The following is an 18,299-nucleotide window of genomic DNA, read 5'->3' as shown; positions in this document are numbered from 1 at the left end:
CTTCTTTGCATTTTGATTCTTCCTGACTAATCTCTTAAACTTCAACCTACTCTTCATCACTACTATGTTGTGATCTGAGTCTACATCTGCTCCTGGCTATGCTTTAAATCCACTATTTGATTTCAGAATATCTGTCTGACCATGATGTAATCTAACTGAAATCTTCCCGTATCACCTGGCCTTTTACAAGTATACCTCCTCCTCTTGTGATTCTTGTAAAGAGTATTCACTATTACTAGCTGAAATTTATTACAGAACTCAGTTATTCTTTCTCCTTTCCCATTCCTTGTTCCAAGCCCATATTCTCCTGTAACCTTTTCTTCTACTCTTTCCCCTACAACTGCATTCCAGTCCCCCATGGCTGTTAGATTTTCATCTCCCTTTACATATTGTATTACCCTTTCAATATCCTCATATACGAGTACTATGTCTATCTCTTCATCTTCAGCTTGTGATGTTGGCATTTATACCTGAACTATCATTGTTGGTGTTGGTTTGCTGCCAATTCTGATAAGGACAATCCTATCACTGAAGTGGTCACAGTAACACACTCCCAGCTCTACCTTCCTATTCTTAACAAATCCTACTCCCGTTTACCATTTTCTGCTGCTGTTGATATTACTCTATACTCATCTGACCAAAAATCCTTTTCTTCTTTCCATTTCACTTCACTGACCCCTCCTTTATCTAGATTGAGCCTTTGCATTTCCCTCTTCAGATTTTCTAGTTCCCTACCACATTCGAGCTTCTGACATTCCACGCCCCGGCTCGTACAAAGTTATCCTTTTGTTGATTACCCAGTCTTTTTCTCATGGTCACCTCCTCCTTGACAATCCCCTCCCAGAGATCCGAATGGGGGACTGTTCTGGAATCTTTTACCAATGGAGAGATCATTGTGATGATTTTTCGATTATAGGTCACATGTTCTGTGGATAGACAATATGTGTCTTTTATGCAGTGGTTTCCATTGCCTTCTGCATTCTCATGCCATTGATCATTGCTGATTATTCTGCCTTTAGGGGCATTTTCCCACCCCTAGGACAAGAGAGTGCCCTGAACCTCTGTGTGCTCCTCTGCCCTCTTTGACAAAGCTGTTGGCATGATGAGGGTGACTTCTTATCCCAGATGTCTTCGGCTACTAATATATCTATCTACAACTTTTTGTTGAAAACATGGCACTGTTACCTGTGCCTCATGCTTGGAGTTCTGAATGAGCGTTTTCTCTCCTCACTGGCACTGTTTTGTTTCATTATACCTCCCCTTTGATTCGCAACATACAGAAATAATATATTAAGTTTCAAATGTATTATGTTATCACTGGTCCTGTTTAAAAACTCTGTGGTATCTGTAACATTTTAAATAACAAGACTGTAATAACAAATTTTGCCATTGTTGAGTGCAACCACCTGAAGGATATTTTTATCTATTTTTGCAGCTCGTACATAGTGTACATCTTTTCACAGAGTTCTATAACAGCCAGCGCAGTGGTAGGAAACTCTGTTGGTTGTTCAATGTATCGAACGGAGAACTGGTTACACACTGCTTCAAAAGGAGGTATGTTACTTATTCATCTATTGCTATATACTGGGTGATCAAAAAGTCAGTATAAATTTGAAAACTTAATAAACCACGGAATAATGTAGATAGAGAGGTAAAAATTGGCACACATGCTTGGAACAACATGGGGTTTTATTAGAACAAAAAAAAAAAAAAGTATTGCTAGACGCGTGAAAGATCTCTTGCCCACATCGTTTGGTGATGATCGTGTGCTCAGCCGGCACTTTCGTCATGCTTGGCCTCCCCAGACCTCAGTCTGTGCGATTATTAGCTTTGGGGTTACCTGAAGTCGCAAGTGTATCATGATCGACTGACATCTCTAGGGATGCTGAAAGACAACATCTGACGCCAATGCCTCACCATAACTCCGGACATGCTTAAAAGTGCTGTTCACAACATTATTCGTCGACTACAGCTATTGTTGAGGAATGATGGTGGACATATTGAGCATTTCCTGTAAAGAACATCATCTTTGCTTTGTCTTACTTTGTTATGCTAATTATTGCTATTCTGATTAGATGAAGCACCATCTGTCAGACATTTTTTGAACTTTTGTATTTTTTTGGTTCTAATAAAACCCCATGTCATTCCAAGCATCTGTGTCAATTTGTACCTCTCTATCTACATTATTCCATGATTTATTCATTTTTCAAATTTATACTGACTTTTTGATCATATAAAACGTCACTTGAACAGATATGTATCTTTTGTTGTAAACCTATAAAATAATGTGTAATAAATAGTGTGTTTAAGAAAGTTTTATGATATATGATGTAAACAAGTGTATTGCTCTTTGCTTTGGTTGTATTATGTTCTGCAATTTGTGGTGCTCATTCCAAATACAAAAGACTTATGTTTGACAGTGCCTAAAAGCCTAAAAACTCCACTTAAAAACTTAGATCTTACTGGCCGTGTAATAACCACACTAAACTGTATAGAGGCATGCCTTACTGTGACTATTCATGAGAAATTTTTTGACAGTTAGTAATAAAATAATGCCCTCTCTACAGAAATCATCAATTTGTGGAAGCCAGTCAGTTTCCATCCTCTTTTGCTACCTCCCTGACCTTCTATAGCATTCATTCTGAAAACTAGCAAATTTTCTTTCTTTCCTGCATGTGCCTGTCAAAAACCCAACATTTCTGCCTTTTGGTGAGCGGTCTCCTTTACTTGTAAATGATTTATTTTGGTGTATTTGTCAGGTAATCATTAAAATTTTATTCAGCAGCAATTTCATTTCAAAAGGATTGTATGGAGTGACTTATAGATTTCATTTTCTACTGTTTTGTTTCTTTAAGGTCTTTCCTTTCTGTATCTAAAATACGAGCATCCTTGAGTCAAGTTTTCTGAAAAGAGCTGCCACCAAATGGACTATTGAGCTGTTTCTAAATTGTTTCTATCTGTACTGTCAGTTATTTGCGATGGGATTTGATGCAATTACACCTTCTATACAAAAAATTTGAGGGACATCTTCTTTGCCTCAGGTTAAGTGCTTACTTATCAGAACAGTTCCTTTCTCCTGAGGTTTCTTTTCCCCTGTAAAAAATTTTCCAAACTTTATTTCCATACAAGATATTTCATCTTTGAGGATAATACTTCCTCCTGTTTTTGGTGTGCCAGCTTTTATATCTTCCACGTGTAAGTAACTTCGAGAGTGCTTAGTGTCAGTCATTGCTTCACATTTACTAAACTGCCAATATGAGGAAGCATTCATTCTGAAAACTAGCAAATTTTCTTTTTTTCCTGCATGTGCCTGTCAAAAACCCAACACTTATGCCTTTTGGTGAGTGGTCTCCTTTGCTCGTAAATGATTTATTTTCTTAACATTTCTGATACATTCACTTTTTATACATAGTTAACCATGTTAACCATCTTCTATGATTTCAGATCAGCCTTTCATCCTTTCAGCAGTTCATAGTTCTTGTGTACGCTGAAATACTGGTTTCCAGTTTGGTGCCAAAGCTCTTTTGAAATTTAAGTCATTGCTGTTTACCACCTCCTTTCATATTTTCTCTGCATAATTTATGCACTTTTCCCAGCTGTTAGCAGGTTTCATCCTTTGTCCTTCATCCTGCATTTATTTATTTTTTGATTATTGCCTTTTGTTTGACTTTGAATATTGCTTTATGATTCTTCTTTTTTTGGCAAAATTTATTATTTCATCTGTTTTTCCTGTTGACCAATTATCAATTATGTAAGGAGTGAGGGAAGAATGACTGTTTAAATGCCTCTGTACACAGCATAATTAGTCTACTCTTTCTTCACGGGTCATATAGGAGAGAGAGGCAGGTGGCTTAAGTATATTTCTAGATTCTTCACTTAGTAACAGTTCTTGAAATTTTGTAAGTTAGCTCTCATGAGATAACTGGCACCTGTCATAAATGTCTGTCAATTCAGATTTTTCAGTATACCTGGCACTCTCCCATGAGTCAAACAAACCTGTGACTATTTATGCTTCACTTCTTTGAGTATATTTAATATCTCCTGGTAATTCTATGTGGTGTGGATCCCTCACACTTGACTAATATTCTTTAATGACAGACACAAGTGTTCCGTGTACAATTTACTTTGGAAACTGACTTAATTTACCTAATATCCTGCCAATTAACTAAGTCTGCCACCTCCTTTACCTATGTCCAAGCTTATGTCACTATTCCGTTTCATATTCATACAAATTGTTACACCCAGCTGTTTGTATGTGTTGACTGATTCCAGTTGTGACACACTAATATTGTAAACAAATATACAAGAAGGTGGCCAGTGTGATAGTTCATAAAGTATTACTGTGAAAAATAGTGTCCTGCGAAGTGAAAAAGTAAGTTGTACAATGTGTGAAGATGAAATTATGAAGCTGAAAGAATGTATTTCAGGTTTGCAACTCATTATTTATGAATTAAAAATGGGTATCTCAAAACTTCAGAAAGAAACAACTGAATCACTAGTGAAGCAATATGAGGCAAATCTTCCACAAGTTAGTTCAAACAGTTAAGAAAAATAGACAGAAGTGTCATATAAAAATAACATATATAAAGTGAAAATTGCCATGTAGTGTATGGAAATTTAGTAAATGGCAGTTGTTTTCAAATATTTTCTAATATGGACTGTGCAAAAAATAAACAGTGTGTAACCATGTGACAAGATCTCTCATTGACAAAAATAACAACATAGAAAATGTGATTCAAGACACCACAGGTACCTGTATTGGTTATAGACCAAATAACAGTGATTCTCCCACAACAGATACATGTAAGATAGACATTTACACTGATTGCCTCCGAACTGCAAAGTATGTGTAGATATGAGATCAACAGCATAAAACCAGGTGCAAATTTCAAGGCAGCAACTGCAGTCAGTCACAAAAAAAATTAAGTGCTAAACAGTAGTGATTTTTCTGTCTTTCTTGCAGGGATGCAGCAAAAAATGATGCAAAAGATTTCGTGCTTTCACTTAAACACAGACAACACAAATTCAGAAATGAAAATGCGGTAATTTTTTCTGTACCCAATCATCAAGGTCTACATAATTGGTCCTGTGTGAATAAGGAAGTAAAAGAGATAAATAAAGCTGTGCAGAATGTATGCAGGCAATTTAAAAGTGCAACATACATTGATATAAGCACACTAGGGAAATGATTTCATGCAGCACATGGGTTCCACATCAACAGAAAGGGAAAGTCATTGATCATAAGATCTCAGATGTAGTTCACATGACATCAAACATGTGGTGAGGTATTAAACACCTTAAACCTTTGAGAGATATGAATTTAGCTTCCAATGTGGTGGAACAGTACTGATTTCTATCACAACCAAGAGTGATGATGAAAATGCTTTTTTAATGGAAGTCAAAATTTCAGCAGTTCCAACTTAGACAATTACAATACGTATGATTTGAATATACCGTGTCAGATGAGTACTCGATTGGGGAGGAAAACAGTGATAAAATATCTGTGTTACTGCTTGTCAATATCTGTTGTATAAGAAATAAACCATTAGAATTGGAACATTTTTGTAGCATTAAGGATGTAGATGTGATATGTGTTTCAGAACTATGGCTAACAGAAAATCAAGTTGACAATTTAATTGCTCAAGGATACAGTGTAGCTGACATAATGTGTAGGAAGCACAGGAAAAATTGTGGTGTTAGAATTTACATCAAGTACTTCCTGAAATTTTCAAAATTATAGTCTGCTTAAAATTACAGTGACACCTACAGCAGAAACAGAAAGGCATAAAGGGGCAAAGGAGTGGTGAGGGGGTGAGTGGGGGGTAGAGCCCATGCCAAACCTTCACCCTACCACCACAACACTTCCCACTTGCATTATGGGACAGTTTGAGGCAGCTTGCTGGTTGCAGTGTTGTTATTGTATTTGTTGTTACTGTTATTTGTTGTGCAGTACTGAACAATGTCAGAAAGAAGTTCGTCGAAAGTCATGACTGGAAATGTTTTGTGTCATTCTCTTGGCCAGGAGGATTACCGTATGAGATCAGTCAACATACATAGTTTGCACATTACATGCTTACTTTGAGAGTGAAAAACTTGATGGTGGCCCACTGCTCTCCATTAACAATGTAATTGATACAACTGTTGCAGTTCTGAACATAAACAAGATTGGCAAGGAAATCCTCAAGAAATAAAAGGAAGTTGGATGAACGTCAAATCTTGAAACTCTCAGGGAAAAGAAATGTTGTGTGAATAAGCAGATTACCAATACATATTGATTTGCTGAGGATATGATTTGTCATCATGTTTGCAGTTATTATCTCAAAAACATAAATCCCAAACTCAGCATGGTATTGGTCACCCTTAAGGAATCAGATCCTTTTCAAGGCAGTTGCACACACCATTGTATTATCTAGGATTTTGCTATGGGTATTTCTGTGGCCATAAGTTGTTGACAGTGAGGGAGAATGTACCTTCATGGCGATGCCAATTTTTAAGGTAGATTCATGGCATTAATGTAGATGTAGTAGTGTGGGTTTATGAGACTTGGGCCAGTTTTGGTCACATTGTTAAGCTGGGCTGTCTGTTGACAAAAATAAAGGAACAATGGCAATGATTTCTGGCAATGGGACTGACTGCCCGGTGGGCACCTCGCAAGGTTTTCTCTCAAAAGGTCTCCTGCATTTTAAATCAAAGAAGATAGTAGATTATCATGAAGAAATACAACATGTTAAGTTTACAAAGTGATTCATAGACTTCCTAATTCAGAATGTGAGAAAACCATCAACAATTCTTCTAGTTAATGCTCCTTATGATTCAGTTGTTGACAGGGTGAAGCAAAAGGGTGAAATTATTTATTGTCTTCAGCATCATAAGATCAATGTAAATGATAACCTTAGAAAAGTGGAGCTTCTGGGACTAATATCTCTCCATACAACACAGTTCAGCATGTACAAAATATATGTGGATATACAACCATTAAGCTACCACCTTAGCACTAACATTTCAACCCAACATAGTTAATATGGACCCATATTAAACGGTTACATGACCAGAAATAATAATAATAATAATAATAATAATAATAATATACCCTTTCTGCAGCCCAAGCATGCATAAAAAAATCTGTTAGGAACATAATGTCTGAAGACTGGAAGAAGTCCGATAAACATACGTACAGCATCAGTGGAGGAAATGATAATTCATTAAATAATAACAATAACAGTTACAGTGATACTTCAAGCATCTGACATAATGATGAGAGTGATTTTAGTAGAGTTTTTCCATCATTACAATAGAAATGAAGTATAGGTGGATTCAGCTGCATGTTTGAAGTGCACAATTTGCAATGAAAAGTAGCTACATAACAAAGTTACAATTTCATAAATTTTTACATTTTAATGAGGAGGCTTTATCAACAACTAACTCCAAATGAAGTTCATCTCAGGAACTCAGTATATCTCACACAATATAAATATTATTGGCTACAATATAACTGCTGCAATACTGAAGTAATACAGGGTGATCCAAAAAGAATACCACAACTTTAAAAATGTGTATTTAATGAAACAAACATAATATAACCTTCTGTTATACATCATTACAAAGAGTATTTTAAAAGGTTTTTTTTTCACTCAAAAAAAAGTTCAGAGATGTTCAATATGGCCCCCTCCAGACACTCAAGCAATATCAACCCGATACTCCAACTCGTTCCACACTCTCTGTAGCATATCAGGCGTAACAGTTTGGATAGCTGCTGTTATTTCTCATTTCAAATCATCAATGGTGGCTGGGAGAGCTGGCCGAAACTCCATATCCTTAACATACCCCCATAAGAAAAAATCGCAGGGGGTAAGATCAGGGCTTCTTGGAGGCCAGTGATGAAGTGCTCTGTCACGGGCTGCCTGGCGGCCGATCCATCGCCTCGGGTAGTTGACGTTCAGGTAGTTACGGACAGATAAGTGCCAATAACTAACCTTTTTCATAGGACTCTCCATACAGTTGATTGTGGAATTTGCAGCTCTCTGCTAGCTCTGCGAGTCGATTTTCCTGGGCTGCGAACAAATGCTTGCTGGATACGTGCTACATTTTCATCACTCGTTCTCGGCCGTCCAGAACTTTTCCCTTTGCACCAACACCCATTCTCTGTAAACTGTTTATACCAACGTTTAATACACCACCTATCAGGAGGTTTAACACCATACTTCGTTCGAAATGCACGCTGAACAACTGTCGTCGATTCACTTCTGCCGTACTCAATAACACAAAAAGCTTTCTGTTGAGCGGTCGCCATCTTAGCATCAACTGACGCTGACGCCTAGTCAACAGCGCCTCAAGCGAACAAATGTACACCTAAATGAAACTTTATAGCTCCCTTAATTCGCCGACAGATAGTGCTTAGCTCTGCCTTTTGTCGTTGCAGAGTTTTAAATTCCTAAAGTTGTGGTATTCTTTTTGAATCACCCTGTATTTTTTATATTGCTTTTGTTCTTGCTCCCAGTATTGGTTGGCCTATTTGAGATAAGTAAACATGCATGACTCTTATATTTTGTTATGTTTGAAATTAGTAGGCATATCAGAAAAATTAATTACAGCTTAATAATAAACATCCGGTCATAGAAAACCATCATAACAACTGGGAGAGCGGTGTGCTGACCACACGCCCCTCCTATCCGCATCCTCAACTGAGGATGAAACGGTGGTCGGATGGGCCACTTGTGGCCTGAAGATGGAGTGCTTTAATAATAAACATAGCAATCTGTTTCTCATAACAAAACCATGTGAGCAACTTTTTAGTACTGGACATGTGAGCAACCATTGTTCATAATATTTAACTGAAATTATCTCATGTAAGAAAACTCTTACACAACTTTAGTTTGAAGCATATGAAAATTTGAGATATTTTTAAGATTTCATTCATTTAATGTATTTACGTAATTTCAATAACAAAAAAAATTCTTGCATGTCCAAAATTCAGTGACGTTATCAGAAAATGCATTTTAACAAACTATCTGCATACCATCTTCATAATTCATTGCCACAAATAAAAATGAAATGAAAACATAGTGCAGCTCTTCCAGAACACATTGATGCAAATTGCATAGTTACAAAGTTAGTAGTATACAAGTCTGAGCAAGTTGAATTAAATGTAAGATTATATGTGAGTTCTTTGTATGACATGGCTAATCTACTCTGTGCCTCCATGTGTTCCTGCTGAACTGTTGATGCTAAAGTAATTTTGAACAGACTAGTGACACCATAAATTTTCAGAAATAAATGCTGAGTTTAGTTGTATAAGACAGACTGAAGAAAATATAATAATAATTAGCCTGTATAGGTTTCCAGATGGAGGCATAAATATATTTTTGAATAGTTTGAATTAGAGCTGAAAAACTTTTTAAGTCTAAAACAAAGGTTGTTATCTGCAAGGATTTTAATATTGACATTGCATGAATAAAGTCCTACTCATAAAGATGCATGTCTAAACAATATTATTGTTAATACACATAGAGAGGGATACTTGGCTAGCCTCAGCAATTTGCAGATTGCTTCTAACACTTTATCATAAGCAACTAATTTGTCACAATAATTTTGTGGCATGGGTGGGATGTCAGAGAGATTATTTATTGATTATTTATTTATTATTATTTTGATTGATTCATTTATTTACAAGTTAAAGAGCACAAATTGGGACTCTGTAAATGAGTGTCAAACAGAAATAACTGGAGTTGAGAATGTTTTTGATGACACTTGTAAAAAATATAGAGACTTATGGTATTCAAGTGTCCTATTACTAAATGATAGCTCCCCAGGTAAATGTAAAAATACAATAATTAGCTGGCATACAAATGAACTGGCAGTAATTAGAAAAACATGCTGATACTACATCAAATAAATAGAAGTGAGGATAATTGAGGGGCTGAACAGAGAGATTTTGTTTGCAATGCTTACTGTAGAAGTAAAAGGTATTACAAAGCTAAGCTCATAATAGCCGTAAAAGTAGCAGTTGAAAGGTATGTAGAAGGTGATGGACATAAGTATAGTTCATCATGGGAAGTTAACAGACAAGATAATTCTTTCAATCAGTTATGTCAAACTCTACTTGATCCAGGAGAATTGAATGACTAATTTGTTACACTAGTCAGAGAACTCAAAGACAAATTTAAGGCCACAGACTCGTGGCACGTTGTCCACTGGTGGGTAGCCTGTATGGGAGGAACTTTTTGTGTGGAAGGGATGGCAGCTGTTGAAATTCAGGGACTGTTGATGGGTTTAATGTGGACAGAATTGTGGGTGGACCAGTGCTGCTTGGACTGCAGGTGTCTGAAGGGTCTTTGTTTCATTGGGATAAAACCACACCTGATAAGGTGTGTAAAACTGTTACCAAATTATCTAATTCCAAAAGTATGGACTGCTACTTAATGTCTGGTTATGTTGTTAAAGGACAGTTCACTTTGTTACTAAGCCACTAAGTTTCTTTTGTAATAAATGTTTAGAGTATAGACTTTCTACAGATTCACTCAAAATATTAGAAGTTACCCTATATTCAAAAAGGGTGAAAAACAGCTCCCCCAGAACTACCAACCAGTTTCTGTTTATGCCCCTACATTGTGCCAGCTGGACTAGCAGTGCCAGTGCTGCTTTTCAGCAGGTGGACTAGGTACTGGTGGGGTGGGTAAAGAGAGAGTTAGAGGGAGGGGGGAGGCATGTAGAAGGATCAGGGGTGGGTGACTAGCAGTTCAGAAGGAGGTAGCCCATTTGCCAGCTAGGAGTGAAGGAAAGAGGGGTGGCAGGTATATGGGCTAGGCATGTGATGCATGGTGGTCTGGACCAGTGGGGAGAGGCACAAGCTGAAGCTGACATGGGGACACGAATTGGTTGTAGGTGACAGGACAGAGATAGGGGTGGAGGTTGCAGAGACAGTGGGTTACAGGAGACTGAGGTCATGAGTGTGGTGGATGTGTTGTAAGAATAGCTCCCATCTGCATAGTTCAGAGAATCTGGTGGTGGAGGGAAGAATCTGTATGGTCTCGGTAGTGAAGCAGCCACTGAAATTGAGCGTGCTGTGTTCAGCTGTGTGTTGTGCCACCAGGTGGTCATCTTTGTTCTTGGTGGCAACAGTTTGGCAGTGACCATTCATCCTTGTGGTCAGCTAGTTGATAGTCATGCCGACATAAAAAGCTGTGCAGTGTTTGGAGGAGAGTTGATACATTACATGGCTGCTTTTAGCAGGTGCCCAGCCTTTATTGGGGTAGGACAAACCTGTGACGGGACTGGAGTAGGGGGTGCTGTCTAGGTGGATTGGGCAGGTCTTGCACCTTGATATGCCCCAGGGAGATGATCCGCATGGCAAGGGATCGGGAGTGGGAGTGGCGTAGGGATGGACTAGGCTGTTGTGTAGATTGAGTGGGCGATGGTACACCCCTTAGGATGGATGGAAGTGGATAATGTTGAGTAGGATGTCCCTAATTTCAGGGCATGATGAGAAATGAAGTCCTAATGGAGGACACAGTTTGGTTGTCTCAGTCCACAGAGATATTAGGTGACGAGATGGAAGCTACTTTGTAGATAAACCTTTGGGGTGGTGGGAGCACATGGAGTGTATGAAGATATGGGGTGGGATATCTGTTTATGGAGTAAGTATAGGACACATTGTGTGTCAGTGAAGGCCTTCATGAAACCTTCAGCATACTGGACAAGGGAGTTCTTGTCACTGCGTATACATTGTCCATGGGTGACTAGGCTGTGTGGGAGGGATTTTTTGGTGTGGGAGGGATGGCAACTGTCAAAATGTAGGTACTGTTGGTGGTTAGTGGGTTTAATGGGGACATAGGTGTGGATGAAGCCATCAGACAGGTGGAGCTCAACATACAGGAAGATGGCACATGGGGTACAGGAGGACCAAGTGAAGGGGATGAGAGAAAAGGTGTTGTTGTTGTGAAGGAATTCGGATAGGATGCCTTGGTCCTGAGTACAGATCATGAAGATATCATCAATGGGCCTGAACCAGTCTGAGCTAACCAAAGCCAGCCTAACCCCAACACTGAACTTTGCTTCTTTCAGTTCATATCACCATCCAACTGTTACCCTCCCTCTGTCCCACCTAATCACCCCCTGGTCACCTTGCAGTAATTCATAACCTTCAACTTGACCCCACCATCCTTGCCCAGGTCCCTTCCTATGAACACTGACCACACAAAGGAGAAAGGACACCCATACATAATGTGAAAACAGATCCCGACATAATCATCCTCCCTGCAGGCAAAGGAACCACCACTGTCATAATCAGTCACAATGACTAGCTGACAGATGGCCTCCACCAACTGCCTGACTATTCCACCTACAGGCTCTGCCATATTGATCCCATCCCAGAAGTCCAACATAACCCCCAATCCCTAACAAAATCCATAGGCCTTTCCCCAGAGCCTCTCCCTCGAGAACATTTCCCTCCTCTACCTAACAACACCCTGCACTCCCACATACTAAATGCTCCCCAAAATCCACAAACCCAACAATCCTGAACATCCTATTGAAGCTGGCTACTGGGTTCCTACTGAAAGAATTTCTGCACTTGTTGAACAACACCTCTAATAAATAGCTCAAAACCTATCCTCTCACATCAGAGATACTAACCACTTCCTTCACCAAATCTCCACCATTCCCATCCTTTTACATCCTCGGTCCCTACTCATCATTTTTGATGTCACCTCCTTATACACACAAACATCCCTCATGTTTATGGGCTTGTTGCTATTGAAAACTACCTCTCCCAATGTCTTCCAAACTCCAAACCCACCAACTTTTACCTTATACATGTTAACAATTATATCATGACTCACAACTGCCTTTCCTGGGCAGGTACACAAACAAATATGCAGCACAGTTAAGGGCACCCCACACCCTTTTATACGAGCATGTTTATGGGCCACCTGGAGAAATCCTTCCTCGCCTCCCAAAACTCCCACCCCCTAGTCTGATTAAGGTTCAGTGATGATATCTTCATGATCTGAAGTCAGGGCAAAGATGTCCTATTGCATTCTTTCAAAACCTCAGTACCTTATCTCCCATCCCCTTCAACTGGTCCTCCTGTACACCACGTGCCACCTTCCTGCACATTGACCTCCACCTTGCTGACAGTTCCATCTGTACCTATGTCCACATTAGCCCCTCTAACAACCAACAGTACCTGCATTTTGACAGCTGCCATCCATCCCACAGCAAGAAATTGCTCCCATACAACCCAGCCACCCATGGACAATATATCTGCAGTGATGAGAACTGGCTCACCCAGTCAGTATGCTGAAGGTTTCATGAAGGCTTTCAGAGACAGGCAATACTCCCTAAACCAACTCCACAAACAGATATCCCATGCTGTATCCTCACACACTCCCAATTCTCCCACTGCCCCCAAGAATCATCCACAAAGTAGCTTTTACCTCATCAGCAAATATCACCGTGGACCGGAACAACTGAACATATCCTTCACCAGGGCTTTGATTATGGTACCTATCATTATGCATTGAAATGAGGGTCATCCTACCCAATATCCTTCCCACCCCTCCTAAAGTCATATTACGTCACCTACCCAACCTACATAACAGCCTAGTCCATCCCTATGCCACTCCCTCTGCCTACTGTCGTAGACCAAGGCGTAAGACCTACCCAATCCACCCACCCAGCACCATTCCAGTCCTCTCCCAGGCTTGCCGTACCCCATCAGAGGCCAGGCCAGGTGTGAAGCAGCCACATCATATACCAACTCTGCTGAAAACACTGCACAGCTTCTTATATTGGTGTGACTACCAACCAGCTGTCCACCAGGATGAATGGTCATCACCAGACTGTTGCTGAAAATGAAGTTGTCCATCCACTGGCACAACGTGCAGCTAAGTATGACATGCTCAATTTCAGTGGCTGCTTCACAACCTGGACCATCTGGCTCCTTCCTCCATCACCAGCTTCTTTGAACAATGCAGGTATGAGATACGTTTACAACACATCATCCGCTCCCATAATCTCCAGTAACCCACTGTCTCCACAACTCCCATCCAAAAGTTTCCCTTTCCTCTGTCCTGTCACCCGTTGCTAATTCATAACCCACATCAGCTTTGACAACTGTACATCACATGCCTAGCCTGTATGCCTTCCATCTCGCCCTCCCGTATTCCTTGCTGTCAAAGGAGCTATCTCCCTACAAGCTGCTACTCACCCACCCCAAATCCCTCTCTCTGCCTCCTGCCTCCCTTTCCCTCTACCCACCCCAGTCAACACTACCTCAATCATAACCTAGTCCACATACTGAATATGTTGTTACTTGTTGTCTAAGTAAAGCATTTAACTGCACTCCTTTTAACAGATTAATAACAAAATTGGAGTATTATGGTGTGCACAGATCTACGTAACAGTAATTTCTTTCTACCTAAACAATAGAAGACAGTTTATCTCAATTAGAAATAGACATTCCCTGTTAGTAGAAATTGTTACGGGTGTCTAAAGGGCTCCATCTTTGGCCACTCTTTTTGTTTCATTTTGGCTGTCAATCACCTGTCCCATTGTGTATCACAGTGTGTAATCTGGTAGGCTGGTGATACAACTTTACTTACTTCACAACACAACTTCTCAATAGTTGATAACGTTATGGAATAAATCCTTGACTCTCTATTAAATTGGTGTCTAAGAAAATAAAAAAATAAATGTGTCAAACTCTGAGGAATACTTATTGACATTGAACTTAATTGGTAAGAGCATATCAACCAAGTCTGTAAAAAGATCTCACAAATGTCTTACCTCATACGGCAACAGAGAGATATGGTCAGAAATAATTGTGTTCATATGAAAATACTTTTGGGTTATTGGAGACCACCCATTGAAAAACAGAAGCATTGAGTTGTTGATAGGTGCACAAAAAGTGAAAAAAACTTACTAGCTTTCAGAGCAATCATTTTATGAGCTAGAGTAGCTAGTATAAGGATTGCTCCAAAAGCTAGCAAGTTTTCTTTCTTTTTGTGTGTGCTTATTGATGACTCAATGCTTCAGCTTGTCAGTGAGTGATGTCCTTTAATCCAAAAGTATTTATGTTCTAGCAGAACTTTCTACAACAAGAACTTTATTGTATGACATATTCTGGGCTCTTTCTCACATATATGGGGACATTTTTCTCATATCAGTAACATTAAAAAAAAAAAAAAAAAAAAAAAGGGTGAATCTATGTCTGTAAGTCTGCACCCAACATTGAAGAATGTGTCATAAGGGAAACAATTGACAAACATAACACACTCAAAATTTTTAACAAGCTTCCATTCACTGCTCATTCCTTGCCATTTAAAAAATTCAAAATAAAATTGTGTGACTGGCTGACAAAAAATGCATATTACAATATAAAAGAGTTCTGTGATATTGATAATGCTGATATTAATATTTAAGGTTATAGATGTATATAAGATACTTAAACTGTACATGTAATTTGAACATTTATTTTAGTACTTTGATTGCAACTGTAAGTATTGTTGAGAAGATCTATTCTGCTGTATGTGGTCAGTGGCAAATAAAGAATCTTAATCTGATTTGTAGGACATTACATGGTTGAATTTTGTCAAGTGCTAAATTTCACATTTCTATAAATTTAAAGGAAGCTGGCAATATTTGCACCTCTTTTAAAGCTTTTGAAGATCTGACTGGATACTTGTGTAGCTTTTTCTTATATACATTTCATTATTGATAATTGCATCATCTGCAGGCTACTATTAATACTATCTGCTAGCTCATCAGTATACAACATGAACATCAAAAGTCCCATCACACTTCCCTAGGGTACATCTACATCTGTCAGCAACCCTTCATGCTGCATCTTTCCCTCTGAGAAATAAGTGTGAAGTGTAATTCACTGGCCTTTGACAAAATGGCTTGGAAAGTAGCATTTTTCCCTGTTCCTGGGTAAAAAATGTCATGAATTTGAGTACATCAGTGACAACTGACAGATATTTAATGTTGGTATTAGATGCTGTCTTCATCATAAGAGCTGATTGTGGCATATAACCTAGTTTAAAGTAGTAGTTCATTTCCCATGTTAAGAAATAAGACTGGACGTATTTTGTCCACTCACTACCAACCTTAGCAGTTAAACAATGTTGTATGCAATAGCATTATGATAGTCATCATTTAATACTGTGTTTCATTGCTGCTAATGAATATTTTTAACAAAAGTACAATTATTGGATATGTATTACATAATTTAAAATTTGATTAGATGAAACATTTCAGCGTTTGTCATATGGGTAAAAACTCAGCAAACTCTGTATCTGTCACAGAATAATGTGTACTAACTTATGAAAATATTATTTAATGCCACCATAATTGTTTGGATATTGTCTTCACAAGTCATTGTAAAAGTTCCTTCATTCAGACAAATATACTCATCTCACTGCATGTTTTTTGGATGTGTAGCTGTATTACATGAATGTTCAAAGTTTGTAGCATTGCAGCTCTATCAACGTTTTTTTTCCAAAATTCTCTCAAAATCTGCAATGAGAACAAATTGTGTTTCTCTTCATTGTATACTAAACTCAGTGAAGACATGTATGCTAAAGTAGTTCATGACTGAAAATGCCAGAGGCTGCAGTGCCTGCTGATGAGAGAGCACAGTATATACAGGGTATTACAAAAAGGTACAGCCAAACTTTCAGGAAACATTCCTCACACACAAAGAAAGAAAATATGTTATGTGGACATGTGTCCGGAAATGCCTAATTTCCATGTTAGAGCTCATTTTATTACTTCTCTTCAAATCACATTAATCATGGAATGGAAACACACAACAACAGAATGTACCAGCATGACTTCAAACACTTTGTTACAGGGAATGTTCAAAATGTCCTCCGTTAGCCAGGATACATGCATCCACCCTCCATCGCAAGGAATCCCTGATGCGCTGATGCAGCCCTGGAGAATGGTGTATTGTATCACAGCCGTCCACAATATGAGCACGAAGAGTCTCTACATTTGGTACCGGGGTTGCGTAGACAAGAGCTTTCAAATGCCCCCATAAATGAAAGTCAAGAGAGTTGAGCTCAGGAGAGTGTGGAGGCCATGAAATTGATCCGCCTCTACCAATCCATCGGTCACCGAGTCTGTTGTTGAGAAGCGTACAAACACTTCGACTGAAATGTGCAGGAGCTCCATCGCACGTGAACCACATGTTGTGTCGTACTTGTAAAGGCACATATTCTAACAGCACAGGTAGAGTATCCCATATGAAATCATGATAACGTGCTCTACTGAGTGTAGGTGGAAGAACATGGGGCCCAATCAAGACATCACCAACTATGCCTGCCCAAACATTCACAGCAAATGTGTGTTGATGACGCGATTGCACAATTGCGTGCTGATTCTTGTCAGCCCACACATGTTGATTGTGAAAATTTACAATTTGATCACGTTGGAATGAAGCCTCATCCATAAAGAGAACATTTTCACTGAAATTAGGATTGACACATTGTTGGATGAACCATTCACAGAAGTGTACCCGTGGAGGCCAATCAGCTGCTGATGGTGCCTGCACACGCTGTACATGGTACAGAAACAACTGGTTCTCCCGTAGCACTCTCCATACAGTAATGTGGTCAACGTTACCTTGTACAGCAGCAATTTCTCTGACACTGACATTAGGGTTATCGTCAACTACACGAAGAATTGCCTCATCCATTACAGGTGTCCTCGTTGTTCTAGGTCTTCCCCAGTCTCGAGTCATAGGCTGGAATGTTCCGTGCTCCCTAAGACGGCGATCAATTGCTTCGAACATCTTCCTGTCGGGACACCTTCGTTCTGGAAATCTGTCTCGATACAAATGTACCTTGCCACAGCTATTGACCCGTGCTAGTCCATACATCAAATTGGCATCTGCCAACTCCGCATTTGTAAACATTGCACTGACTGCAAAACCACGTTGGTGATGAACACTAACCTTTTGATGCTACGTACTGATGTGCTTGATGCTAGTACTGTAGAGCAATGAGTCGCATGTCAACACAAGCACTGAAGTCAACATTACCTTCCTTCAATTGGGCCAATTGGTGGTGAATCGAGGAAGTACAGTACATACTGATGAAACTAAAATGAGCTCTAACATGGAAATTAAGCTTCTCTGGACACATGTCCACATAACATCTTTTCTTTATTTGTGTGTGAGGAATGTTTCCTGAAAGTTTGGCCGTACCTTTTTGTAACACCCTTTTTTTATATATATATATATATATATATATATATATATATATATATATATATATATATATATATATATATATATA

The 18,299-nt window shown here is 39.0% G+C and overlaps 1 protein-coding gene across 2 annotated transcripts in view; it reads left to right on the top strand.

Annotated features, from left to right (window-relative positions):
- Positions 1-18,299, top strand: part of LOC124555195 (cullin-1-like) — a 231,548-nt gene that overhangs the window by 161,441 nt on the left and 51,808 nt on the right. For both annotated transcript variants that reach the window (XR_006968526.1, XM_047129039.1), the window contains exon 12: positions 1,436-1,554. Coding sequence is in view for 1 of the 2 variants with exons in the window: in XM_047129039.1 (XP_046984995.1) it covers positions 1,436-1,554 (119 nt within the window). In the remaining variant the exon portion in view is untranslated. The remainder of the gene's footprint in view (positions 1-1,435; positions 1,555-18,299) is intronic.

Source organism: Schistocerca americana, chromosome X (genome assembly GCF_021461395.2).
Source record: "Schistocerca americana isolate TAMUIC-IGC-003095 chromosome X, iqSchAmer2.1, whole genome shotgun sequence".
Lineage (NCBI taxonomy): Eukaryota > Metazoa > Arthropoda > Insecta > Orthoptera > Acrididae > Schistocerca > Schistocerca americana.
Note: the sequence above shows the minus strand (reverse complement) of the source record. Positions and strands in the feature narration are given on the sequence as shown.